The following is a 25,315-nucleotide window of genomic DNA, read 5'->3' as shown; positions in this document are numbered from 1 at the left end:
AGCTTCATAAACAGAGAGGAGAGACAAGAAAGCACACAACTACAGGAGAGAGAGAGAGGAAGTTAGTAACATGCATTCATGGGATAACAATGCATATAGATGGAGAGGAAGAGAGAGGAGCCCAGTGCATCACCTGAGCAAGACTCAACTGTAAGCTTAAAAGGAAAGTCTGAATGAGGAGAGGGTGTCTGCTGGAAGCTCGTTCCACAGGAGAGGAGCTTGGTAGGTGTAGACTCTTGGCTCACGTGGGATAAACAAGTAACAATTCATGCTGGGAACACCCTGTTGTATTAAACCAGTTAAAACTCTTGGAAAAAAGTACAATTTATACATCTGAATTGCTGTGGAGAAGAATAAAGCTGAAAATAATAACACTGTTTAAGATTAAAAGTACCTCATATTGTGCTTGAGTACAGTAACTCACTTACCAGAAATGCAAGTAATCCAATAAAATGTTTTTTTTAAACACATACTAACTTTGTGAAACATACTTTTTTGTGGTTGTTTCAGAAGTTTAAAATTGTTTTTGACATTGGGTCAGCGTGCGTCCACGGTCATCATCATCATCATCACGGCCCTGAAGAGATCCCGTCTGAATGGGATCCCAAAATGATGAGGAACAGAATCCACAATCCATCTAATTTTGCTCATTTCGGAAGGGAATGATTACAGCAATTAATAATTCTTTCAATTTACATGTGGGCAAGTTAGTGTTGTTTTAATAAAGACTTGAACTTAAGTAACTTCTTTATACAGAAGTCCATGGCACATGTTTGTAGTCTTCCATTTATGTTGTTTAGGCAATCAGCTGATGGGAACAATTATCAGCTGACCACATGACATCATTTCAGCATTCTGACATTTCCTTTAACTAGTGCAAGAAGTTTACGTCTCTTCAGTTAATAGTGGAGGGTTGAACACTGATGAACAAAGGTTTCACATGCAAGATCGGTCTGAGGCTTATCTTTGTGACACTTGATTTTACTCAAGTTGGAAAATAAATGAAAAAATTTGGGGAAACTGAACGAGAATCTAAACAAATGATTTAATTTTTTATTTGCAGTTTCACTGCTCAATCACAGAAAACACATTTTCTTTCACTCAGCAAAAAAAAAAAAATACTGAAGAAATGCCCACACCGTTCATACGTATTTAAAAGCGAGTGCATAAAATTATTAGGCAACTTTAGCCATAATTCAAAGGGTTAGTTCACCCAGATAAGATTGGCAACAGACTCAACACTAAACAAGACGAACAAAATACTGCACACTTCAACTCCCAGCATGGCAGAGTATACATGTTGAGTTAAATAAGTCCAACTCAGACGGACTGAGTAGTTTAATAAGTGCACAAAACCCGGTGGCCTTCAGCAGGTAATTATTTTTCTGCATAGTTAGAATATATTAAAAGGAGATTTAGGAAAATGATTCAGAGCACACACTATCAATTAAAAGATATAAAGAATTATGCACTTAAGCAATGAACTGTACTCCTCCACTGCTGTTAATGGATTTACTGGACTGTATAAGGCCATGCTGACCATCACAGACACCCTGTGAAAACTAATAATCACACAAAAACTTCAACGCAGACTTGGCTGGGGTGTGTGTGGGGAGTTATCTATCAGGCACATACTGAAGCATCGTTTCAAACACTTTCTCGGCTCCTTTTCCTTGGCACGTCTCCTTTTTCTCGGAGATATTTGTTTGTAGCTTGATTATCACTTTCACATATCTCCCTGTAGCTTCTCCCCCCGCCAGTGTAGACATGAGTCCATGGTGCCTGCCATTTTGTCATTCCAACTGTACCCTGTTCCTTTGCATCAAAGCAGGATGGAGGAGCTAAACAACGAGAGTAGGCAGTGGGAAGAATCCAACAAATGTCTCGGATGATAAAAGATTACTCCTTTGTTTGTATCAGAGCTTGAGAAACGTGAAGCGTACTGTGTGTGGCAGACAGTTAAATGAGCAGAATTTCAGGCTCTGACACGGCGCAGTAAAGCATGAAGCCCATCTGATCCACCTGGTCCTCGGACAGGCCGCTCAGCAGGTTAACAGCTGGCTTGAAGTAACTGTGCAACGCCCCTTGTTCAAGGTAGCCAATCAGCTCTGTGATACACTGTTGGAATCTCACATCCAGGCTGGTTTCGGACCAGTCGCTCTCACTGTCACTGAGGTGCAGAATGAGGTTGGCCAGCGGGGCGGCTTTGAGCGGTCGCAGGGCGGGGTTCAGTCTGCACACCGCTTTGAGGATTTTGAGTGTCTGTCTGCGGTATCCATCGTCAGCGGTGTCGAGCTGAGTTAGGCGCTGAGTCTCCCACGGGTAGAGAGACAGGTGCCAGGCGTTGACCCACGGAGAGGTGAGCTCAGGCTGAGCAGTCAGAACCACATCCCCCTCCCTCAGCAGAGGCAACATGGAGATAAAAAGGGGCTCATCACTGCTCTCTGCCCCTTGTTTTTCATTTCCAGGCCTGAATGATTACAACAGGAGAAAAGAGAGCAAGCACATCAAGTTTAACACACCACACAGGTTGACTACTATGATCACACAGCATGTTTAAATAGTTTTCTTTGTTCACTTAGGCTGCCTATCAACACAACCAGCAGATAGGAGTAACATTACCAATCATTTGGAGTTGTGTTTCTGGCTACCTCAAGAATGTAAGTCCATTATCTTTCCTTTTAAATCTCTTTTGGTCTTTGGTCTTCTCTTTAGCTGCTTAAGAGAGTGAACATGCTCCACTATGTCCAGAGGCCAGTCACTAACTTTGTCTGTCTACAGTTTGGTGTTTGGCAGGAAGTGTGCAGTTGGTTTATCAGATCTTCCCCACTATAAAATGCTGCCTGCTGCAGTTGAAAACGACACCGATGAGAGCAGTGAGAGTGAAGTTGTACGTCATAAAACAAAAACGATGAGCTGAATAAAACTAAGCAGCTCCTCAGAGCTTTTGGGAACGGCAGGGAACTCTCTGTGGGATTGTCACTAGGGGCGACAAATTCCACATTACACATACTAATTGGAGCCATTGCTCACTTAAAAATATTGATTAACAAGCCTTATGGGGAGAACTAAATTTTTCTAATAGCATCCTGTTTACCCAGAGGATTTGAAGGATGTTTATTTGATTGCCTTTTTTATGCAAGACTACGGGAAGGCTGCATCAGGGACACAAACCTGCAACATCATCAACTGGTTGAAGCAAACTGTTGAACAGAAGCTGAAAGATCAGTTCACGCAAAAGTGGCGAGGTGAGAATCATGGCGCCATGTGATATTTATGTGGAATATAAACAAGAGCTAAGTATTTGTTGTGAAAACCAAAAGAAAAGGCAGGCTATTTTTAATTTCAGAGTAAACAACACCAGATTTCCTAAGGTCAGTGGATGATATAAAGGGCTGGATAGATACCTCTATAATGACAATTGTTTGGAAGAAGAGCATCACATTTGTTTTGAATGTAAGAACGTAAGCATAATGAATTAAATTAATTTTATGACAATAAGATAAAGTTACTTGTAAACTAGGTGCCTTTTTAAAGAATGTCCTTCCTTTGTTTAATAACATTTGTTGCTGTGTGCTGTTATTTTGTTATTCCAGTATTTTCTGTTTATGAGATGCTCAAAACTGAAAGCAAAATTAAGCAAAACATAAATGGGAAACTGATAAATCAACAATATTGTTCTGTCCAAATGAACAGCAGCTTAACAATGAAACTTTACCAGCTTTATAGTTTCTTGGAAAGTCAAGTCAACACTTTATGCTAGTTCATCGCTGCATCCACTATTAAATAATTGTGTCAGCACTGCTTTCTAAACTTCAAATTGTAACATTAATTAGTGCAAAAGGACACAACAGCAATAAAGAACAGACACTTACTGAATCTCCAGCCGCAGGTCTGATCCTCCCAGAACAGGTCTGACGAGACAGTCCAGAGTGCTGCTGATGGACGGCCAGTTTATGGTTTCCATGATAGCTTTACTAAACATGTTCACAACAGCTTCTGCGGACAGGTAACCACCCACCAGGTACCTACAAGACACAAGGAGAGACTGGTTTCAGCTGTGATGCCCTGCCACTGCAAACATCTATTACTGCTGCTTCACTGGAAGTTACAAAGGTTATGTAAAAGGCTTGTAAAGGTAGCATCACCCTTTACTCTCACTATACGAATGAATGAATGAATTCTGTTGCTCAATGATGATGTAAAACTAAATCAGTGAGCTAATAGAGGATAAACGGCTCCATAGATCTGCTGAGTTGAATACAGTATGTGGTTTCATCAGTCACATATCAGTTTGATTCAACGCCAATTCAAAAAGTATGAATAAAAGGCTTTTAAAGATCAGCAACTATATTGATAACGAAAACATTAACGTTTAGTGAAGAAATGCCCAACATGCTCTGATTCTAGCCTCTCAAATGAGAGGATTAGCTGCTTTTCTTTGTCTTATATCATTGTAAACTCAATATTTTGTTGCGATTAGTAATTTTTAACAATTTTGCAATGTAAGACTACGCTATTAATCCGAAAAAAAAAATAAGCAGCAGATTGATTGATAGTGAAAGTAACTGTTATTGGCAACCTTTGTTTTTGTTTTTATTTACCGATTTACACATTAAGTTTGTCGGAGTAAAACAAAAAAAAACTGTAGCTAATTAGCAGGAATAATCTGCCAGTTGCACCATCTGATAAGTGAGTACTAAAAGTTCAGGATGCCGGAAAAATTTAATGTATTTTCTTAATTTGTGTGTGATCACCTGTCCCAATAGCTGCGTCCTCGGGGGAAATATTCCAGATTGACCCGTTTGACCATCCAGTGCAGCGGATGTGTGAGCAGTGTTTCCTCTCCTGGGACAAGACGCCACAGGGAGGCTTCTAGCTGTAGAGGCACCAGGAGACATGCGTGGTCTGCACTGACCACCTACACACACACACACACACACACAAACATACACACACAGAAATAAGCCAAGGTGGTATTCATCAAACATCTTGCTATACGACATCACTGAGGAAGTTATGTCAACGTGTATTATCATATACCTGCAGGTCATCCAGGAGAGAACCTCCGAGGCACATTTCTCCCAGGGGCATGTCAGGATGACGACTGTGCAGAAAGCCCTGGATCTCAGTACAGATGTCCAGAGCTAGAGACTGAGCCCTCTGGACCTCATGTGGAGCTAGAGCAGCCCTCGTGTGATAGTACTGCTGGAGTCGCTCCTAAACACATTTTATACAGTTTTCCCCATGATACATGGCACGCAAAGACTTAACAAAACAAGTCATGTATACAGCTACTGTACTATGCATGCGCATCCTTCAGAGAGGCGCAAACACTGTGTTGAAAAGATAACGACTCTAAACATGAAGTTAAGAAAACAGTTCTGAAGTTTTTACACTTCCTCTGGGAATACACTGTCTCTTGAGTAATATAATATTCAAAGTCATTCAGTGTCTCTAAGCTGACTTAAGAAACACTGGCAGGATGATGTTCTGCCGGTTAAGTTGCTGCGAAGAGGAAGTAAAAACCAGAGAAACGGTGCTGTGTGATTTCTGTTACTGTTGTTGAAGAAGCATTTACAAAAGTGAGCAATAAAACAAGTTTGGTCTTTCATTTACGGTCTTAAAGCCTGTGGCAAAACAAGGACCTAGGAAGCATCTTAAACAATGGATTCCACTGATACTGTTGTGGATGTTGTGCCAATACTGAACAGGACCTGTCGTTATGGAAACAAGTAAGTTAAATAAACACTGTGCTGCCCAAGAAAAATCTAATTTTCAAGGTGTTTCTACACTATCCAGTATCGATTGCAAAAAAAGCTTTCCAGAGATTCAGAAAAGAAAGTTATGATGTGCAACTATCCATGAAAGATACAATTTGCATAAGCTTTCTTTAAAAGGCAAATCCCATTGTTTCAAATCCCCTCTTATGTCCAGTCATGCGTTTGCAGCTGTAGCTCATACAGAACAATCCGCAACACTTCTGATTATGTGGATGTTCTGCACACTACCCTTAAAGCTGTTTCATGCTTGTTTGACTTTTAGACTTCTATATAGACACAAGCACACACAGGGATTTGATTATGCACGGCTCTGGGGGCTCTATGCAGCCCTACCAGTGCATAACAATGCATATCCCCTAAGCAGTGCGCTTTACAAAACATGCTACACATGCATAAATGAATGAGCCAACACTAAGCGGAGCTCTTACAGCAGCTGCTCAGACTGAATGCGTAATCTACGCTTTCAAGAGCTCAGGGGTGAAATGTCTCAGTGTACCTGGAAACTGAGGACGCACAGCTGAAGTCTCTTGGACTTTGACTCAGGCTTAGACTGGACCTCCAGAGAGGACATCTGAGGTTGTTGGCTCAGGTCAGCTGATTGATAAAGAGATGAAAACAGTTGTTAAGCAATATTAGAGAGTGGCAGTCATGTAGAATAACTTCTACATTTTACAACACTTTTGGTTTTGGTCAATACCTTTGTGCTGTTTGGCTGCCTTGGCAACATGTTTCATCACCACACCCTCTAGTCCCTTCTTGATCAGTGTGGGGGAGGCAGAGACCAAACTCAACTCCTCCCAGCTCTCAGCCATCTTCTGTTCCACCTTTTCATCATCCGCTGCACGGCCGGCGCGCTCTATCAGCTAAACACAAACAGTCATCGTCACAGACATGCAGTCATGCATGCACCGCATGACTGATAATGCACTGTCCAAATACAGAGGGCAAACACCAACGTTACCCAAAGGCAAATAAATTAAAGGTACAAAAATAACCTCGGCCTCAAGGAACTTTGAAAAGTTGCATGTTTTAGTCCATTAACTATAATTTACATATTTTACATTACTGCTGACCATTTCTCAAACCATCTTTTGACATATTTCCTGTCGTCTGGGCAGCGGCAGATTTCTATTCATTCCACTACCGTACAAAAATCAACTTAAAATTCATAGAAATTAAAAATTTACATGTTGGAGACACTCTAATTACTCCCATTACTGTGAGCATTTTGCTGCTTTCATTTTCTTTGTCTACTTTAGTTGATGATAATGAGGTTTCTTAGATCTTAACAAACGAGACTCTAGCTAAAAGGCGACTCTGAATCGACTTGAAAAATTCTGATTCAGACCCTACTGACCACATAGCTTGCGAATGCAATCAACCCATATGTATTTAATGAGTAACGAGGGATATTCAGCAACTTTCTGTATGTACTTTCCAACAAAACATGAAACAGGTAATGAAACAGATGTAGGGTGAAGTACCAAACTATAAGTTGGAAAAACTAAACTTACGTCTCAATGAACATACTAGTTATTTTAATGTTAGTATAAAACTTCATGGAGGTTCCAGGACTTTACACCTCCCGCCCTCCACCCAAGTCAGAATTTTTGCAGTAATTAAAGTCTCCGTGTACAGATGGATTTTCCATATTCACAAGAAGAGTGGCTATGCACTGATGCGGTACTAACAACCTCAAAAAAACACTCACCCGTTTCACTGCCAACGTAGCAATTCCTAGCATGGCAGCCCCACCAACTCCCAGAACCAGCCGGGCATTAGACAGCAGGAAGTCAATCACCATGGCAATGCCATCCTCTCCTCGCCTCCGACTGCCCTGGAAGTTCATTGCTTCCTTTTTTGAGGTTAGCCTTGGGAAAGGGAGCATGCATGAATTTAAGTGGGCAAAAAGTTACACAAGACACGACTGTCAGGTAGAGGAGAAATTAACTCTACCTGCAGAATTCTTTCTGAACTTCTACATGAGTGTTATGAAGAGAGTAATATTCAAGTATGAACTGTACTGTATATCTGTTTTTAATTTGCACCAGAGGGGAGACACAGAGCAATAGTCATGCTCAATAAACATGTTTTAATCTTCCTTAAAACAACATCCTGTTCAGTTAAAGAACTAGTGAAACAATAGTTCATCTGTATTAGTTAAATAAACAACGTTATAATAAAGTATAGAAAAACCAAACAGCTTTTTTTTTTTGCTTTGGGAGAATCAAACACATCATAGAAACAGATTGAATGCTTGTAAGTGTAGTTTCGAAACAATCACTGATGTGTGAAGTTATGACGTTATCATGTTTGTGATTTGGGAGATTTTGCGCAATAGAAATACAAGCAACTTATTAATAAGTACAATTTTCCACACTGTTCATGACTTTGTTGACAACTTTAGTTTTGGGAAACTAATCACTCTGCTTCAGCCTCTTCTTAGTCTTAAACAAGGTGCATATGAAGCCATATTTTAGGCCTGTAACAACAATGAATATCTTATTTTTAAAAACATGAAGCTCACAGAATAATCAGACATGTATTCTACTGATAAATTGAGACGTAGGAAGAGCTTTGTCAAGGCAATGGGAAGCTGAAGCAATGGAATATGCGTCTCAAAACTAAAGCCAATAATTAGGTTGTTAAAGATGGGAAACGAAATATGAATTTTTACAAGTGAAAGATTGTGAACCGATCCTTAAAGCTCGCTCCTTTCTGTAGCAGATACATGCGTGACCATGATATCAATATACTGAACGTGTGCACTGTGCTTGACGTTTTTAAGTTCCAAGGCACCTGAGATCCAGAAATGGCCACAGCTGAGTGCATGTCCTCTCTCACTGCCAGAGGTACAGGATCCCAAGAATGGAGACATGATCTATTTATAGCCCCCATTACATGCCTGAGTCATGCCGGGCCAAATGTGCAACAACCTTCCTGAGTCAAGTTACAGCTCAACAAATGTCTGCAAGCACATACAGTACTGAGGTTCAACATCAGAGCAGAGTTAGCTTCTCTGTTAGTTAGTTATTTTACCATCAGGCCAAGCAACAGACTCCTGATGTTGACAGCTGTTACCAAACAGTTGATTACAGCAGCAAACAAATGGTGCAACTGATAAACATATAGATCAGTCAATCAATAATGCTATTAACCAATATGAAGTATATGTTGCTCTACCATACCACCACTTCAAACATAAAGAGTTTACTGTGCAATATACAAAAGATTTTAGTCATACGGCAACAAATTATAACATTAGCAGCATCATACAGCGGACAACAACTTTAGGTGATGGGACAGTAAGAAAGACCGCGTTCACACTGCAGGCACAAGTGGTCCACACAGTTTTGGTCTTATGTGACTCAGATCTTTCATATGTGGTCCAGAACAGATACCAGGCCACATTTCTTGCAATGTGCCCTCGATGTGAGCGGCTAAATCAGACCAGACTTTAATGTTTAATGTTTAATTTATATCAGAGTGAATGTGACTTTCTAGATCACTCTCTAGACTGACATCTGTCGTGAAGGGGGGGGGGTGTCCTGTTCACACTGTAATCTGATACGGGCCAAAAAAAAAAACAGTGAACAAACACAAAAAAGAAAGAACAGAAGTGAGCACTGAGGCTTGCAGTGTGAACATGAGAGTAAGGGTATAAATAAAAATGCTTCCTTTGCCCTGTTTGTCCAAAGGTGGCAGCACTGCGACACAACAACACCGAGCTGTTGCATCAGGACACCGCAGAAAAAGGAGCACCGACTTCTCCTACAAGGATCTTTAAAAAATAAAAAATGACATATCATCCACTTGGCAGCTTAATAACATAAAGTTTATCTTTTTACTTTGCTGATTATCTCCCCTTTGTGGTGGTGATACATCACGCTACAGCTCACAGTCCACCAGTGTAACATCGCACTTAGTTAAAATGTCCCTCTAGGTAACCTAAATGACCTAAATGACCAATAAACCCACAAATATGAGCTATTTTTATTAAACTGTGTCAGCATGAAGAGCAGCAACCAACACCTGCTCGTAGTTAGTTAGCAGTGAGTGACAGCTATTCCTCCACTACTGTTACATGTACTTACCACTCAGTGAGAAGAGGAATATGTCAGTCCGACTCCACACCATTAGCGTTTGATAAAAAGCGTATTTCGATGCTTTTTAACAACTAAAAGTTGTTAAACACGGAGTTGTTATAGCTCAACCAGCTAGCTAACAGCTGCTGGTTGACTCTTCTTCTTCTTCTGCGCTTTAATTGCGGTCGGCGTTCAACGTGAAGGTGCAGTAGCGCCCCCCGGGGTGAGGCTGCGGCACTACCGAGTAACTGCAACAGCAAACTAAAAAAAACTACAAGAAGGTCTATTCAGTTCCCTTGTTACAGAGCTTTTGATCACATAGTCTTCATCAGCAGGTGGAGTTTGCCTCAGCTTCATCTGCAAACATCTGGATCAACTCCAGCAGCTTGAACTTTGAACCTTTATCTCAGAATCGCCCATATTAATGAATTATCTTTCTTCCTATGCAGTGAAGCTCTCTAACATCTGCCGACATTTATCGCAGTCACTTTTTTTGCACTATTTAATATATGTATTATGCAGTTTTACACATATATATAATTTCTTACATTATTAATATTACACACATATTGTATATTCAGTCCTGTCTATAGTCTATATTCTCTAAACTATATTGCTGTATATATTTATGTGCTGTGCAATTATTTTTACACCATGCCACTACCTCCTGCTGTTCCTTATAATTCACACCTGTATATTAAAAAACTGTAATATATATCTGTTGTGTTGAGCTGCTGTAGCGAAGGAATTTCCCCAGTGTGGGATCAATAAAGTCTATCTTATCTTATCAAGACTTGATCAAATCAAATGCTGTGAAGGAGAAGTAAATGAACGTGAGGCTGCCCTCTTTCCCTCGTACTTATTTCCATTTTAATCAGTTTGTGTTGAATCTTCTGATTTTGTTCAGTTTGTTTCCTTTGATTGTACAATTGAAAATATATAAAAGCAGATACATTTGACGTTTTCTTTATTGAATTATAAATAACTCTTGAAATGTCGATGATATATAATATACAAACTAAAATATAAAGAAACACTAGCAGAATTGTCCAAACTTGTTTTCCCCATGTCTTCTCATCTAGAGTGAAAATCATAATTTAACTGATATGATCACTAAAACTTAAATTAACATGAATAAAACAACTATTCCAATGTTAGAAACTGTTCATTTCAATGAGGATGACAACCAACGGAAGAGTTTCCTATCAGGCAAAGATGTGAACAGAAAAGATAGAACATGACAGGGATAGTAGAGACAGTATATACTGCATTGATTCACTCAGTCCACACATTAACAAAAAAAGTAATTTAAGGGAAATGATCTTGTATTCAAGGACTGAGAGAAACATATCTCTGGTATTAAGGTCAACTCAAATATCAATCAGGCTGATTCACTAATAACATGAGAGTAACTCCTGCTCCAGGCTGCAGAAGACACAGTTTGGTTGAGGGACAACTCTGATTTATTTAAAGGCAGACACACTCTGTGGAGACACTTTCAGATTTATTTCATTCAGACTGCACCTTTGTTGTCAAGAAATGTGACCAGTGAAACCACCTCATCTGCCACCACTGTGTCCACAAAGTTAGTGTCCCACTCTTTGAAGAGCTCCAGTATTTGCCCCTTGCAGATAATTACTTTAAACCTTTGCCAACATGTTCACAACTGTCGCAGAGCTTCATTAAACCATAAACACAACTCATCCTGTTATTAGAAAAGTAATTTCTCCTCTCAACCAAGGTTCTTTTTATTCATATGTAACTCCAGACTAAAGTAACAGTCAGCTAATGAGCGCCTCTGCCAAATACGGCTGACTGGGAGCAAAAAACAAATGTATCTGTGTTTACACAGCAAACCACAAGGACAAATACGTCTGGAAATTGAGTTTCTTCTCTGCCTCGTGTTCAGACATAATGGAGATTGCTTTTGCTCACATTAAGTTCTGATTAACCCAAATGTCACCCAATTTAAATGAGGAAGAAAATAGATTTAATACAGAACAGCAGTAACATAGCCTCTGTCACTATATAAGGTAAAGCAACTTCAGACTGAAACAGGAGTGGAAAAACAAGCCCATAAAGCTCACTCCATAAAGCTTCAGTTTAGTTTATGCATCATACTGTGACCTCCACCAAGATGAGCCATAAAGCTGAATCAAATCATAACACAGACTGCATGGCTGCACATCTGCCAGGTTGTTTCAACTTAAACTGCGACAGGTTGACCTTAAGTGAACGAACAGCAAAGATCTGGGATGGCACAGTAAAAAAGGTACGGATCAGAAATGTAGGTGCGAAAAAACAAAAGGTTTCTTTCTTTCTGCATAAAAGTTCCCCCAATCAAAGACTATACAAACGTATTGTACATTATAACAAGTTAGATTACAGCTCAGGTTTTTCTTTTGTACAAGTCCATACATACATTTCTTTTTAGTTCTTGCGGTCTGTACATCTTGGTTACAAAAAATACATGCCATTTTGAAGTATCTATGGACACAGAAACAAGAAACGTAATTAATTTAAGGTTTAACAACAGAGCCTAACTGTAGTGAGTAACTTTGAGGTTCTGTACTGTGTAGCAGAGACGCCAGCTTCGTCTGCCAGAAACAAATATGCACTCAAACTGATCCAAACTCAAAATCAAAACGCAGACAACATGATGACTGTGCTCCCCGTGCCAAAACTGGAGCGAGAAAAATGAAGATTGATCAAAAGAATGTTACAATATTGAAATACATAAAAGAGCGGGTATATTTATATGTGTACATGTGTTGATAGAGAAGTGATCAGTGGCGTCTCATTTTGACTTTGCGTCCTGAACTCTCCCGGTGTTTGTCAGAGTCTTGACCGCGCCTCCAGTAGTTCTCTGAGCTGATGCTGTGACGACGGTGACGCGACACTGACGGGTGTCTGTTCTCCTCTTTGTCCATCTCGAGAACTCTCGGCCTGGTGGAGGAAAAAGATCCGAGATGCCGAGTCAGATTTGGATCATCATTTATCACGTGACTGTACGGCCGCTTCACAACGGCACTTTCCAAAACACCTGCTCTAAGAAGGACCTTTGCTACAATGCAGAAATGTCTTTGCACAAGTGTGTCTTAAAGGTATCTTTTACGTGGATTACACTAATAAATTACTCCTATTTGCTCTTTGTTTGTAAAACATTTTGCTGGATGTTCATTTATTCATCCACACAGTACAAATTAACATTGGAAATATAAGGAGAGAGTGTTTGAGAGAGGGGTTGGATTATTACTGCGTACAAGTTGTTGTTTTGACTTATTCTTCCCTGGTGACACCTTGAGGGAAACTAGTTTTTATACTGATCTGAGAAGATCGATTTTCTCTTAACAATGTTTCATAGTCTGTTAACCTGACAATGTGTATAGGAGGTGATGATTGCCATACGTTCCTTACAGTCATGCACATTTCTCTCTGTGTATAATTAACCTTGTGCTGCTGCGGCCTTTACGTTAATCTGACTGCATTTACTTGTGCCATGTTGAAAGTGATACAGAAATGTTACAAGCTCTGACCTAGTAAGATTGCAGTTGTGACTTCAATGTAACTTGAGACCAACAAATAAAGATGTAGTTGCATCGCTTTCCCGCACAAGTTGAGCCTGGTTCGGTGTTTTTGACAGACAACCGCTGGGATTTTGAGCCGGAGCCCTCCGCTATGGCAACAAAATGACCTCAATATAATGCAACTGGTAGGTTTTCCATGAAGACCTCTGGTGTGCCTGTAGTGCGTGGGTATATATACCTGTGAGCAGCATCAGGGTCTGCTCTGCGATGAGAGCGTTTGGCTTTCAGAGGAGCGTGTCTCTCTACAGGAGAAGAGCTTAAAGGGCTGTCAGAGTCCAGTCGAGGAGCATCCGGTCTGGTCCTGTCAAACAGAGGAGGGAGCACGAGTAGAAACACACGATCAGAGCGAGATTTCACACAAGATAGTTACTTTTTAAAACGTATGTATATACTCACTTTCTAAGGATGATAACGGCACGCCGCTCCTTGATGTCTTGGGGTCTGATGCAATGGGTGATGTCGTCAGCGGCGTAACCACTGAGAAAGAAAGATGTTTTAAGTTACAACAACAACAACAATAACTTCAGCTCTTGGCAGTTCAATCAATGCATGAAGGCAAACACAGCCATAGTCACCTGAGTACCGTGACACTGCCTCTCCTCACAGGCAGAACAAACACAGGCTCCGACACCCGGATCGGTTTGAACTGGAAGCGGCAGCCGAAGCAGAGCGCGCTGTCACTGAAGAAGGACACGGAGACGATGGGCCGGGCGAAGATGTGCAGAGGATCGACGTGTGACACGATGCAGCCACCCGGCTGATAATCATTGATGACTGCACTGTTGACAAATCCTTCTGGGATCACGCCACTGGACACCAGACGCTTGATCACCAGCTCATGCACCCAGCCAGGGATCTCATCCACTTCCCCCTTTCGGTACAGCCTCTCCTGACCCGGTCCACGCTTCTCCAGCTGGGATCCATATGTGTACCCCTCCCCGAAGAAGTACTTGTTGCGGAGGGGTGCTCTGTCCACGGTATGCTCACGGTAAAGTCCAGCCTCTCCCTGAGCAACCACGTCGTCTATCTTCTCCTCGATGAGGGCGCACTCCTCCGGTGTGAAGATGCTCTTCTGCAGGATGCTGCTCCTCACCCGGTGGGCCTCCTGCTCCCGGAGCTCCGCGTTGTCGTCGCTGTGCTCGTACTCATCGTCGTCGGACTCTCTGAGCTTGCGCTTCCGACCTTTCCCGCTGCCATTACTCGTCCCGTCCACGTATTTATTCTTCTCCTCGTCTCTGTGTGGGGTCATGGACTTCAGCTTCTCCCTCAGGTCAGAGTATCCGCTGGCTGCCATGTCAGCCAAAACAATATGACTGGAGTAGTGAGGAGGAGGAGGAGGAAGAGGAGGAGGAGGAGGAGGGTGAGCTCCTAGCTAACAGATAGCATGCATCAGCGTTGCATTTCAGCAGTTTTAAAAAAAAAGGAGTCCGGTTAATATGAAAGGACGAGATGTCAAAAGAAGTCTTTCACGATGGATGTCGCTGGTTTAAAATGAGGAGGAGGAAGAGGAAGAGGAGGAAGAGGAGGAAGAGGGGGGTCACTCTCACTTAAACAGCACACACACAAAAAAAAAGTAGCTAGCATTAGCTACGTAGCTCCGCCGTGCTGTCTGTTCACATTTAAACAGCAGTTTAATGGATGAAACCTTCCGACCGGTTGTCTGATACCACCGGACAAACAACGTGTCACCAAACCCCCCCTGCGTCGATGCCACAACCCGCTGAGCCAGCGCAGACGCTAACCACAGCTAAGCTACCTAGCTCCAGACACTAGCCTGGCTGTGTCTGCCCGTCGCCGCCTGGAAATACCGACAAACCACGCAGCAACATTTCACATGTCGCCGTTCAATTCCCGAAAAAAAACCCTCGCTGCTCCGGAGACGTTTCCCGGTTGTTGTTGTTTTTTTTACCTCCGAGAGTCCAGAGGGAGCATTGTTGTCATCCGCGCAAGGTTGTTTTTGTTTTCTCACAGCATCACATCGCGACTCCGGGAGAGAAAAGACTGAAATAAACTCGTGTAACCTGCTAGACATCTGCGCATGCTCAGTGGTGACCTGCCAGTTTTGGGGACTGAGCGTCTGTCACGTGTTCCTGAACGGGGAAGACACATAAATCCATTTTTGGGATCCTTGAGGTCACACACACTTCAGACTACTGCTAAATCTGTCCCACTAACCTCTGATTTACTTCTAGAAAGTTCTCACTGATCATATAAAGAACTGTTACTGTAGTGTTATTGATTGTTTTGGTTCCTAACAATTAACAATTAAAAAAACTACATTTTATTTATATATATATATAAAGTCATATATATATATAAATAAAATGTAGTTTTTTTTGATTGTTTTGGTTCCTAACAATTAACAATTTAAAAAAATACATTTTATTTATATATATATGGCTTTATATTTTCCTCCCGTGCAAAGAAAGTAGTGCAAATACTGTTTACACGTTTTTCTTTTAATATCAGTAATGTTTGGTGTATCTGAATATCTACATCCAAGTACATGCAGATTTTTTTTTTTTTGCATTATTTTTTTAAAAGTAGAAACCTTATTCAGATTTGTAAATCTTATAAATAACATATAACATTTGTCAGTAATGTTTCTTTCCATAAGCCACCCAGTATTAGTCGTAACTCCTGTACATTGATAGATACTTCTTTAATATTTCTACACATTTTGTATTTACTTTAATTTACATAACTATATTTATATCTGAAATGGTTGCTCATTGATTGCCCCCAAATTAATTTATTAAATTACATTTTTAATAAATGTATCATAATTTACTCACATTTTATATAATTTTAAATGTAATACTTTTGGGTTTCCGACAATTTGAAGATGTTGCCTTGTGACTTGTGATGGTCATGTTGTTGGCCTTTTTGCTTAATCTAGAAAAAAATCCACAGAATAATCAATAATTAAAAAAGAGCCATATAATATAAATATTCAAATGACTTGTTCGGTCCAACCAACAGTCCCAAAGATATTCAGTTAAATATCATTAAAGACAAAGAAAATCAGCCATTATATATAAAGTCTGACTAGCTGTAACAAGTAACTAGTGGAAATTTGCTCAAAAAAGTAACGTAAACAATTAATTCAGAAAAAACTGCTGATTAATTTCATTTAGATTAAGCAATTAGTCATAAAATGAAACAATAAATAATTTTTAAAAATGCTATACTTGCAGGCCAGCATCATCACGTCGATACCTATCAAAACATTTAGTTGTGCAATTTTATACTGATACGTCTTCATGTTGTTTTTGTTGGTGTTCAATCACTTTAATCACAAGTTCTCATATCCCTCTCTTTGAAATTGCTTATTTTATTTTGATAAAATATTCTTTAAAAAACAACAAAGTCGATGCATTATATTGATTGAATACAACAATTGTTTACACTAACGTCAAGTTTTACAGTAAACGGTATCAATAAAAAAAATAAAAAACATGTTACATATCAGTTATAAAACTTTGTAATGACAAGGCACAGGCCTATGAAGCTTCCTCACTGTTCATCAACAGCTTCTGTACAGACACAACATCTTATCAATAATAAATCAGTTAAATCTACAGCAGTAAGTGCAATTATATAGTGTCAACCTGAAAGAAACATACAACAACTTCTCACTGTTTTCAGTTAATGCAGTAAAATAATCAAGTAAAAGTGACTTCAGGGTGCGCACACTTATGTGTTCACATATAATATTAGCGTGTGAACACCTGAAGGCAAGAAGAGGTAGGCTTACGTATATGGGTTTCATCTAATGTATGTGTGTGTTCATACAAGTGTGTGTGTCCAATTAAGCATGAGCACGTGTTATAACATGGTGATTTCGCTGGGTGGCAGGGTGAGTCTCTTCTCCCGCACCGACATCATGTTTTCCACCTGCATGGCGATGACTCGACACAACTCCAGCCCCTGTGGACAAACACGGGCGACGTGAGCACACAGACTGCAACACAACAACTGCAACGCTAAAAAATGATCATGTGTGGCGTCTGAAGAGCGTCATTGTCTGTGTTTGCGTAATACCTGCTCCAGCTGCAGCTGAATCACCCGCTGTGTGTTCATGTCCCCCAGGGTGAGGTCTACATATGGGTAACTCGTTCCAGCAGTGGGCCGCTGGGTGCGGCTGGACTGCACCTCCACCAGGGGGACCACTGTCATCAGCTCCTGCACCACAGAGGCCAAACATTATAACACAACAACTGTCTCACTGAAACTGTGTGACTCTACTTCTGGGCTCATGTTTCAGTCACGATGAGATGAGTCATAGCAGAGCTGCACAATCGTGAATGTGTGCGAGTGTTGGTTCCTTACGTGTGTGTTTTTGTGCAGGAAGTGGAGACCATGCTGATTGACAGCAACAATACAGGGGGCGTAGAAGGTGGTGGAGCTGCTGCTGTGGATGTAGAAGAACGAGGAGCCGAACATAGGGAATGCACTGACCAGCCCTGCACAGACACACAGGCACAGTCACACTGTCACATGTTTTATATTCTTTGAGGAGGAACCACATCTTACTCAGCTATTGATATCTTATATATCAAAGGTCTGCGACCTTTACTATCAAATGAGCCGTTTCTTGGCACAAATAAAATAAAATAAAAAACCGTCTGGAGCTACAACATATTTATGTTCACACACAATAATTCGGAATCCATGGATAGCAAAGGTAACTCAGACTAGTAGCCTGATATTCGGCAAAATACGGAGGAAAAGGTGCCACGTCAGATAAAATGTGTTTTTCTATTCGGAGTGTAATCGCTTTTTTTTTTTACAATTGGAGAATGACAGAATCACGCGAAACAAAAGAAAATGAAAATGTAAAAAATAACGTTTTTAACTATTACTACCTAATTTGTTCGTCAAAGCAACAGGGAGCCCCTGGAGAGGGCTGTATATAGGAACTTGCAGCTTGTCTTGCTTTGAAGACATTGACTTATATTGTTAACGAGAATGACCAGAACTTTGGTGACCACCTCGTCAAGAACAGAAATTTATGTACAATTTAGAAATAATATTCTATACCTTAAAACTCAAATTATAAGATTATTTTATGGAAATATTTGTCAAAAATGTATTTATTCATGAATAATCACCTGGAAGGCCATACGACTTTTTCCTAATAAATATCCAATCAGAAATAAGAACTTAAAGTTATGTACAAAAGATTTTGCAAACTACATATGAAAGTTGCAGTCTATATCTACAAATAACCGAAAACAAAGCTTCATAAGAGCATCATTTATAGAAATGGATAGTAAAGCTTCTCTGAAAACAAGTGTTATACCTGTATGTAATCGTTTTGAGTTATGTTTTGTTACATTTATGTGATAATATACACTGTGATACAATATAAATATGTGAGAGATTTAGCTATTTATTGCATGGTTTTCCTTTAATATCCATGGTTGTATTAGGCCAGTGTGGGCAGGACTGTTTTATGACAATATTGGATTTTTATATGATTCAAGTGTCTTGATTTGTATTCATTATTTTCTTTTCCAGACTTTCCAAAAAATAGACATTACTGTTATTTAATTATTTTTTCAATCAGTATTCCTGAAAAAGTTCCATATCACAATATATTTTGATGTTGAGATACAAAATTAAATACAGTCCAAATGTACAAAGTACGGTTGTTACGCATGTAGGGAAAATATGTAAAAGCTGAACAGTTCAAAATCAGAGTTTTTTGCCTGTAGGCCCTCCTCTTTATGTGAACAGGACTCTTACCCAGAAACTGTGCTCTCGCCTGGTGCGGGTTCAAGGTCTGCACTTGCTGCATGTGCTGCGTCACCATGGTAACCCACTGCTGGGGTGGCTGCTTTTTGAACAGAGGTGCCGCGATGTACTCCGATAGTTCATGTCTGGAGGAGAGAAGAAGAGAAGCGGAATCTAAGATAAACTAAGAGTCTGTTTCACTCAGTGATTCCCCAACTTTTTCTCTGAGTGATTTTACTCAGTGAGCTGTTCTGTTCTGCTGCTGCTGTGTGTGTATGTGTGTATGTGTGTGTGTGTGTGTGTGTGTGTGTGTGTGTGTGTGTGTGTGTGTGTGTGTGTGAGTGGGTGTGTGTGTGTGGGTGGGTGGAAACAGAGAGTGATAACAGTAAGAGCAAGGAAGGACATGAGTTTTTACAGTTGAGAAAAAAAGCGTCACACCGTTTAAACACCAAAACCTACTGACTGCACTGCTTTCTGGTTTCTTCAACAATGAGTTTCTTTCCTGTACGGTTGTTGAACATCAGTAATAAAAAGAAAGTCTAGAAAAACATCCATTGCAGCTTCAGTGCTCCTGTGCTGTAACTATCTAAATGTTGTCATTTGGTGTGTATCTGGAAAAATATACATATAAATAATAAAATAAATAACATTTAACAACACATCTCCAGTAAATGTGCAGAAACAGAGGAACTCTCTTAATAACCTGCAGGTAAAAGAGAAATATATGCTAATTTCACATTTATATTTTGGTCATTCTGGTTAAATTGGATTGGTGTTAATAGGGAAATAGGAAAGGTCTAATGCATCCTGAAATAATAGATAAAAAGTATGAATATTTACTTAGAAAACAGACAATAATTGCTTTAAATGTAATTACAAGAATCGGGAGGCAAAAGGAAGTTCGAAAGAATACAAATGAAAAGAAGGCAAATTAAAAACATGGAGATGCAAGGTTGTTTGGGCTGTCTCAAAACAAGACGGGCGAAATGTGCTGTGTAAATTAAAATCTTTGAGTGAATGAATTAAATTTGGTAGGTGAATGTTTACATGTATGTACATGTATTCCATTTTTATGATTAGATTTTATTCTGCTACACCCTCAACTGTAAAAACACAGTAAATTGGGGGTCTTGAAATCAGCAATGACATATTTAATAAACTAAAATGTTTGACAATAAAGCATAAGAACATATTTTTAGATTTTCTGTGTTATCATTTGGTCACTGAAACGAAAGGTTGTATTGTCAAACATTCTGTAAGAACATCTCAGTTACTTAATGTTTTCTCACATGCTGGGGATGAAGATGATGTCTTTGGCTCTATGCTGCAAAGCTGCCAGTTTGGAGATCTGGTGGAACTGTTGATCGCTCACTTTTCCATGTGGAAGAACATTTAGCAGGCCTTTACGGTAGTCTGGCAGGACCTAAATATACACACAAACACAGTTACATACACATACACACATGCAGGTCACGTATACTGAATGTATGTGAAGCATCGCCTGTCATACCTGGTTATAGTGCATGGCGACACAGAGCTCATTGTCAAACTTGAGCGGCTGAGTCCAGATGACTCGCCTGAACCAGAAACTGTAGTTAGTGTCGACCATCTCCGCCTCTGTCGCAACATCCAGGATGTACTCGTGTTTGTTCAGTGGACGCACATTCTGACCTGGACACAGGCACAGAAAGATGTTTATTACTCAGAGACATGCCTATTTACTTAAAGATTAACCTAAACTACCCCGTTAAAGAATTTATATTTGTTATTATGAAGGATTTGTTAATACTCAGTATAATAGCAAAACCTGTTTAAAATCCACTGCAAACTACTGACGCATAAAACCTGGAAAGTCATGTTAATATTTGTACAGCCACACGTTGTGTGACCTGCTGTGTTTTTGAATAGCATGCGAGCGATGGCAGCTGCCAGCTGTTATCATGTGGAGATATTAAATGCAATAAAATAACAACAACAACAGGATGAAAAGAGTCCAGTGTGAGTGTTGCGAAGGACGGTATCAACGCTGGAGCAATAACCACCATAACAATTCTTCATTTCATCAAAAGACAATGAAGCACAAAGTTCCTTTTTATTAGAAAAAGTTATATAATGTCATATTATGAATGTATTTATTCACTTATAGGATGTAAGTAAATTGTGCTTTGTGTTTTCAAATACAGCGTGTTTAGATACACAGCATGCAAATAAATGGCACACTAACATATGAGCAGATAAGGAAGAGGGAGAACTGTGTATTGGATTTTATTGGCAGAGACTTCGTGTTGTGATATCAGTATCGGAAATGAAGAGGTGATATTGAGCCATGTCTCATTATTTTCCCATGACAGCCCTATCAGAATCATGAACATGAGTGACTTTCTCCCACAGCTAGAAACAAGAGAACAGTCTGATATGTGATCTGTGATTGGATCTGCTTCACTGGCACGGACGAGGAGATTGACTACGTGCGCTAATACATCGTTTAATGTGTGTTTGAGTGTGAGAGGAAAAAGAAATAGACGTCTGTGAGCACACCTCTGTTGGTGACTACAAATATGGCATATTCTTCCATGGCCTCCAGTCGGTGTAAACCCATCTCATAACACAGCTCCTCAATCACTTCCAGGGCAACCTGAAACACACACACACACACACACACACACACACACACACACACACACACACACACACACACACACACACACACACACACACACACACACACACACACACACACACACACACACACACACGTACAGTATATCACAGCTGTTCTTCACAGACACCAGTGCTGCTGAACTTCCAACTTTGGCTGAACACTTACAGAGCACGTTTTGATTTTCGCGTGACGTTCGATGCCTCCAGGAAAGAGAAACAGCTGACGTTTTGAACTACGTCCCGCCTGAGGAAATTACAAACACACTCTTACATGTTGGCCTATGGCTGATTTGTTTAGGGCCTTAGCACATTTAAACCTACATATATAGTGGTGGAAAGTGTGTTGTACATAATATATTACATAGAGATAAAAATATAATTCCTTGTTACATTGTTTTTGGCAAATATTACTCAATTAGGAGTGTTTTTAATGGTTTTTGGACAACAATGGAGCTCTATGGCACAAAGGAATATGCTCCTTATCACACTTTGGATACAGAAAATACTTGTTGGTTTTGGTCTTTTCATGTTGACAATAAGAATACAAAAAGAATATCATCAGTTTAATCCTTTTTAAATTTAAATTTTGCTTTAATTCATCCAGCCACCAAATTAATTTGCTGCTTATATCAATAATAGTAATAATATAACATTCTGCATAATGAGTTTGTTTACTTTGAAGCACATTTTGCTGCTAATACTGTTTTTTTTACATAAATCAATGCAGAACTCTTGTGTCTAATGGAGTATACTTAGTCTGTGTTATTACTATCTTAATTCTTCTTCCACCATTGTGGATACATGCAGTGTGGCACTCACCATCATAGCCTTCAGCTCCATGCTGTTCGGTGGAACGAGGCGGCCACCATATTGGAACGTCTTCTTCAGGTTCTGCTCACATGCTTTAGCAATGCCTAACACATTTGAAGATAACATTACATGCTGGCGGTTTTGGTGATGTATACAGCAGATTAACACTTGGTGATAGTGTATGTGTGCGTGTGTGAGTGTGTGTGTGTGTGTGTGTGTGTGTGTGTGTGTGTGTGTGTGTGTGTGTGTGTGTGTGTGTTTTACCCTGATACTGTGCCCCAGCGCTGCGAGAGGCCTGCTGCAGGTATTTCAGCAGGAAGGGCTTGAGGACCTCCGAGCAGCGATGGAAAGCAGTCAGAATGTACAGCATCCTCCAGCCTCGCTGGCAGCTATCACTGTACAACATAAGAGTGCAAACACACACTCAGGATTACAGGCTCGGGGAAGAAAGAAGAGTTTAGTGTGTGTGGGTTTGTGGTGTGTGTTGTTAATGTGTTAAAGTAGACTTACGGTTTGGAGCTGGTGTTAGCAGTAAGCTGTTTGAGGAGTTGGCAGTAAGCCTCATCCCTCATCAAGGTGAACTCTCCTATGAGCTGAGAGGAGGATACAAACACAAACACAAACAAACATACACAGATTAGTAAAAGAGAAGAGAATATAGTAGATTCCTTGGTAGTAAGAAAAAAACTACATGTATTTACTTTGAGGAAGGTGCTGACCACTTCCTGCTCTGTGGACCCTCTTGATGGAGCGTCACCCATGAAACGCATCACCGCTGCATAAATTACACAAACAGGACACAAACACACACACACACACACACACACACACACACACACACACACACACACACACACACACACACACACACAGACAGGTCAACCATATTTAAGTCTTGAATATCAGATTTTGTAGAGAAATCTTAAAGGACCAGTGTGTAGGATTTAGTGGCATCTAGCGGTGAAGTTGCACATTGCAACTAACGAACACTGCTTGAGTCTGTATTTGACGACCGGACTACGAAGTGTATAGGAGAAACTACAGCCGGTGTTTGGTTTGTCTGTTCTGGGCTACTGTGGAAACATGGCAGTTCAACATGGCGGACTCCATGGAAGGCGACCCGCAGCGTCTGTAGATAAAAATCTAGGTAAAAATCATTCAGGTGATTATACACGAATGATAACATATCTATGAAGATTATATTCCATTTCTGTCAATAGATCCTCCAAAATGTTCCACACTGGACCTTTAAAATCGGATACGAGAACGTCTCATTTTAACACCGATGAATCGGAGCCCAGATGTAATAAGATGATGTAATTAGAGGAGAGATGAGAGAAGGTGAGAACTACTTACACAGGAAGAGGTCAGCTGCCACTCTGTTCATGGCTGGATCCGTAAACTCAATCAGAGACTCAGTCAGAGGATTCTGCAGAGGAAAAAAAACAAAATAAAGTAAACATTTCAATAGATAGAGAAACCACATAGAGCTATGAGAGGATAGACTGCTAATATGCTTTAGGTTATAGGTAGAAGAAAAGGCACCTTGGAGAACCTGATCATTTCAATGGGATCTCTGGAGTCTCTGTTCTTGCTTTTGCTCTTCAGGGAATCTCTGAAAACAAAAATCAGCATTCAGATCATTTTACTTAAGTAAATAGCAAACTTTAAAAATGAGCGAGATTAGTGTTTTCCTGTGTGCATACACAATCTCTTTTGTCTCACCCTTTCCCTTTCGTTTCCTGTCTGAAGTACTTCTTTGCAAACTCCAACATGTCATATTTACTGTCCTGCAGGGCCCTCTCATCCAGATCTCCATCACCAAACTCGTCAAGGGAAACCCTCTGAAAATCAAAGATTGAGAGTAGAAAACAATGGGCCACTAAGATTACTTTGGCAGACAGAAAAATTCATATCTTATGTGAGTGTGTGTGTGTGTGTGTGTACCTCAATTGTTTGATCTATCTCATGTGCAGCCATGGTGGACGCCACGGCGACAGCGATGGCTGATGACACAGCAAACTGTCCCGCTCCTCCTCGAGGCTCTGCCTTGCGGTCCAGTGGCAGGGAAAGGAAGTCAGGAGGAGCGATGGGATGGACGCACTCGGCTGGGAACGCACCGGAGCGGCTGAACACAGCACCGAACTTCCAGCCTGACACACACACACACACACACACACACACACACACACACACACACACACACACACACACACACACACACACACACACATAGACCAGAGGGATTACAATGTCCAATCATACAAACGCACACACGCCTGGGCGGTTTGTGCCCTTATACAACCGTCACCAAGGTCTCGATCACTATCTGCCTTTCCCCTTACAGCAGGTCAGCTTTTCATTTCAACAAGTCAGACCCTTATCTGCATCCCTTTCTCTCTCATTTACAAGACTTAACCCTCCCTTGCGACTCCGCTGATAACCTGGCACATAATGCAGCCTTTGGTCTAATTATAGATACTATACACATGGGTATTTCTGTCACTTGTGAGGACATCGTATTGACTTACATTAAATCCCTGCAGGGTTACCCCAACCTTAGCCACAACCACTACATGCTTGTAATGCAAAAGGAGTCGTGTGAAGTGATTAACTCACAGAGGATTAGGACCTGACTCTGTAGTCCCCC

At 40.4% G+C, this 25,315-nt stretch overlaps 3 protein-coding genes across 3 annotated transcripts in view; all 3 read right to left on the bottom strand.

The window, feature by feature from the left end:
- Nucleotides 1-1,033: 1,033 nt before the first annotated feature.
- Nucleotides 1,034-10,034, bottom strand: mief2 (mitochondrial elongation factor 2). The gene is made up of 8 exons (XM_051386637.1): nt 9,878-10,034; nt 7,495-7,654; nt 6,481-6,646; nt 6,280-6,377; nt 5,044-5,220; nt 4,758-4,921; nt 3,876-4,028; nt 1,034-2,470 (listed from the first exon to the last, which is right to left on the bottom strand). The coding sequence occupies exons 2-8, from the start codon at nt 7,630-7,632 to the stop codon at nt 1,960-1,962; spliced, it is 1,407 nt and encodes a 468-aa protein (XP_051242597.1). The 5' UTR covers nt 7,633-7,654; nt 9,878-10,034; the 3' UTR covers nt 1,034-1,959.
- A 784-nt stretch (nt 10,035-10,818) lies between these two features.
- alkbh5 (alkB homolog 5, RNA demethylase) lies at nt 10,819-15,500 on the bottom strand. Its single transcript, XM_051386646.1, has 4 exons — nt 14,031-15,500; nt 13,852-13,932; nt 13,634-13,756; nt 10,819-12,814 (listed from the first exon to the last, which is right to left on the bottom strand). Exons 1-4 carry the CDS (start codon nt 14,747-14,749, stop codon nt 12,655-12,657), a joined length of 1,083 nt encoding a protein of 360 aa, XP_051242606.1. The 5' UTR covers nt 14,750-15,500; the 3' UTR covers nt 10,819-12,654.
- A 1,269-nt stretch (nt 15,501-16,769) lies between these two features.
- The window catches only part of myo15ab (myosin XVAb), a 45,510-nt gene continuing 36,964 nt past the window's right edge, over nt 16,770-25,315 (bottom strand). The window contains exons 61-76 of the mRNA XM_051386671.1: nt 24,613-24,818; nt 24,391-24,509; nt 24,211-24,280; nt 24,022-24,094; nt 23,367-23,440; nt 23,176-23,258; nt 22,930-23,060; nt 22,675-22,769; nt 22,022-22,099; nt 21,733-21,829; nt 20,705-20,865; nt 20,484-20,617; nt 19,207-19,340; nt 17,788-17,921; nt 17,500-17,640; nt 16,770-17,385 (exon numbers count right to left, since the gene is read on the bottom strand). Coding sequence (XP_051242631.1) covers nt 17,284-17,385; nt 17,500-17,640; nt 17,788-17,921; nt 19,207-19,340; nt 20,484-20,617; nt 20,705-20,865; nt 21,733-21,829; nt 22,022-22,099; nt 22,675-22,769; nt 22,930-23,060; nt 23,176-23,258; nt 23,367-23,440; nt 24,022-24,094; nt 24,211-24,280; nt 24,391-24,509; nt 24,613-24,818 — 1,832 coding nt within the window. The 3' untranslated portion in view covers nt 16,770-17,283. The remainder of the gene's footprint in view (nt 17,386-17,499; nt 17,641-17,787; nt 17,922-19,206; nt 19,341-20,483; nt 20,618-20,704; nt 20,866-21,732; nt 21,830-22,021; nt 22,100-22,674; nt 22,770-22,929; nt 23,061-23,175; nt 23,259-23,366; nt 23,441-24,021; nt 24,095-24,210; nt 24,281-24,390; nt 24,510-24,612; nt 24,819-25,315) is intronic.

Source organism: Dicentrarchus labrax, unplaced genomic scaffold, assembly GCF_905237075.1.
Source record: "Dicentrarchus labrax unplaced genomic scaffold, dlabrax2021, whole genome shotgun sequence".
In the NCBI taxonomy this organism is placed as follows: domain Eukaryota; kingdom Metazoa; phylum Chordata; class Actinopteri; family Moronidae; genus Dicentrarchus; species Dicentrarchus labrax.
This window is presented reverse-complemented; position numbering and strand designations above follow the sequence as displayed.